The 2,500-nt window shown below is 39.8% G+C and overlaps 2 protein-coding genes across 10 annotated transcripts in view; one reads left to right on the forward strand and one right to left on the reverse strand.

The window, feature by feature from the left end:
- LOC123520718 (ligand of Numb protein X 2-like) overlaps nucleotides 1–2,500 on the forward strand; it is a 157,465-nt gene that overhangs the window by 115,588 nt on the left and 39,377 nt on the right. The window lies entirely within an intron of this gene.
- LOC123520720 (nucleoporin GLE1-like) overlaps nucleotides 1–2,500 on the reverse strand; it is a 14,798-nt gene that overhangs the window by 6,053 nt on the left and 6,245 nt on the right. Inside the window, exon 4 of one of the 2 annotated variants that reach the window (XM_045283269.1) lies at nucleotides 243–320. The exons of the other annotated variant lie outside the window; for it this stretch is intronic. Within the exon in view, the coding sequence (XP_045139204.1) occupies nucleotides 243–320 (78 nt within the window). The remainder of the gene's footprint in view (nucleotides 1–242; nucleotides 321–2,500) is intronic. 2 annotated transcript variants of the gene reach the window in all.

Here is a 2,500-nt window from a genome sequence, read left to right on the forward strand (position 1 = left end):
ATAATTTTTCAAAGTTCGTTAATGACTCTGGGAGAAGGGATGAAGAGAGATGGACAGGAAGGTGACAAAGATGGGTCGTAACCAATTGAGGGTCGTCGGTGGAGGGACATGAGGAGAAGGTATTAAATGTTCACGAGAGAGGAGAGGAGAGAGAAGAGAAGAGAAGAAAAAGGGAGAGGAGAGGATAGGAGAGGAAGATTTTTTAAAGTTGTTGCAGCTCTTCGCCACCGTTAGTTACGTACGGTTCTCCACTCTTGTCATCTTCGAAGCTGTCGTCGTAGTAGTCGTAGTAGTCGTAGTAGTCGTCGTAGTAATCATCGCTGATTAGATAGATAGATTAGGTAGATTAATAAAAGTCACAAAATACTCTTTTCTGTTCTTTCATAATTTTTGTACTTGTTCTCTCATCCCTTCATCCCATTACAATACTATCTCTCTCTCTCTCTCTCTCTCTCTCTCTCTCTCTCTCTCTCTCTCTCTCTCTCTCTCTCTCTCTCTCTCTAAAACTTCATCTCAAATTTCCTTTTTTACGTTTTTTTTGCTTCTACGGTAGACGGTTACGGTTCTACGAGTATCTATTAACAGAGTTGTTTCTCGGGGCTCTGTCCTATCACTTTTTTTTGTTTATCAATGATCTTGTAAACAAAATTTCATCCTTTTCTCTGGTAAACTCGTCCTGCCTTGTCTATTTCTGTATTTCCATCATCTTATGACTGAAACTCCTTGAAGACGGACGTTTGAAGACATTATCATCTGGCTTTGGTTGATGCTTTCGTTTCTGTATGGCCCCGGCATTTCAGTGGGCCTTTTTTACCGCAATTTTTTTGTTGCCCCTCATGCTTAAAAAATAAAACATGAAGCAAGACAGGAGAGGGAATGTGTATGTAAATAAATGCATTGTATAGTTTATCCCTCGTCTCTTACTGGGATAAAGATTTTTCTAGGTCCGGGAGGTGAAGATATGGGATACGTTTTCTAGATTGTGAGGATGAAGTGTGGTTAAGGAAGAACACTTATGCCACTTGTTTCATTCTGTCCGGGAGCAAGGCATGGAAGGGGGGATGTGTAGTGCATAAAATAATCGATCATCCGTCTCTTACTGAGATAGAGATGTAGCCAAGTGACGGATAAGGTATTAGGAAAGAGCTCGCTCACTGTTACTGTTTATGACTGTTTGACTGGCGCATTTTATTACACGAAGAATAGAATTTCAGTCACCTTAGCCCTCTGGCCACTCCTTATGTGAGTGTTTCCTTCGAATTTGGGGGTTTGAACTTGCACCAGGCTATATTTCAAGGCGAATGAGAAGCCATAGCAGTGATAGAGCTAAATCGTTACAATTACTATGTCTTGGTGTTTGGGAAATTGGACTGAAAAAATCTATACTCCATAAGGTGAAATAAGGTAAATGATTAAATGAATCATGAATTAGATCATTTTGATTTTTCAGTGTGAAGTATTATTCGTTTCATAAAACGTTGATTTGTCCTAATGGCGAAACTGAAATACGTTTAAAGTAATGAACAGATTGACAGTAGAGTAAGAGTAATGGAGTGTTTTTCTACTACTACTGCTACTAATACTGCTACTGCTACTGCTATTGTTACTGATACTGTTAATCTACTACTCCTTAATTAATCGAGGGGATGTAGAAAGAAGCAGTCAAGTGGTGCACCGTACTGCGACCCAAGGGAGGCACAAGGGAGAACATTACATTAGGAAAAGAATAACGAAATGTAGGAATTACTAAGAACTAGTTGTCCGACACAAGGCAATGCTTCTACCGTCTACGTTTACATTATCAGCTAATAATGGAGTGACGTATCATTTCAAGCTGTCTCAATCACTAGGCTTATTTCAAACAAAAGGGACAGCTGTGAGAGAAATGTGTTGGTTGCTTCATAGTATCTCGAAGGATGTGAGAGAAGAGAGTTCTGTCTAGCTGATAACACTCCAGTCAGGAAATGGTTGGGCAGTAAACACGAGAGACAAGCCAGTTGCTGAGGATTTCCTGAGATCTGTATTTATTTATGGAGTCAATGACATCAAAAAGCATTTTTTAAGATGGTATCTGGCAACAAAATAATCTTACGTGATGATGTGGGTTTGTTTTCTAGGCCAGAGGGGTGAAGATATTAGATACATATATGACAAATAAACCTTCTGTACAGTGGTGGTGAGAAATACGAGTATAACCTTGTCTCACGTCTATTCCGTTTGTTTCGTTCATCAGCCTTAACTTCGAAGTCCTGTTCTACTAGTGGTCTCCCTGCCTATGATGAATTTTTTTAGCACAATAAAGTGTGTTTGCCAAAATGAAGGACATGGATGCTTGTTTTCTTTTATCGTGTACTCTGGTTTTCGCCTATCGTCGTATCGTTAACCTAACACTTTCAGTCTCCCTCTCATTTTCCTCCCCCTTCCCTCCCTCAGAGTAACACTAACTTGCATCTTTCTTTTCCCATATTTGCGCTTAATCCTTGTTTCCCTCTTCGTTCTT

The sequence above is a fragment of the Portunus trituberculatus genome, chromosome 47, assembly GCF_017591435.1.
Source record: "Portunus trituberculatus isolate SZX2019 chromosome 47, ASM1759143v1, whole genome shotgun sequence".
NCBI classification, from domain to species: domain Eukaryota; kingdom Metazoa; phylum Arthropoda; class Malacostraca; order Decapoda; family Portunidae; genus Portunus; species Portunus trituberculatus.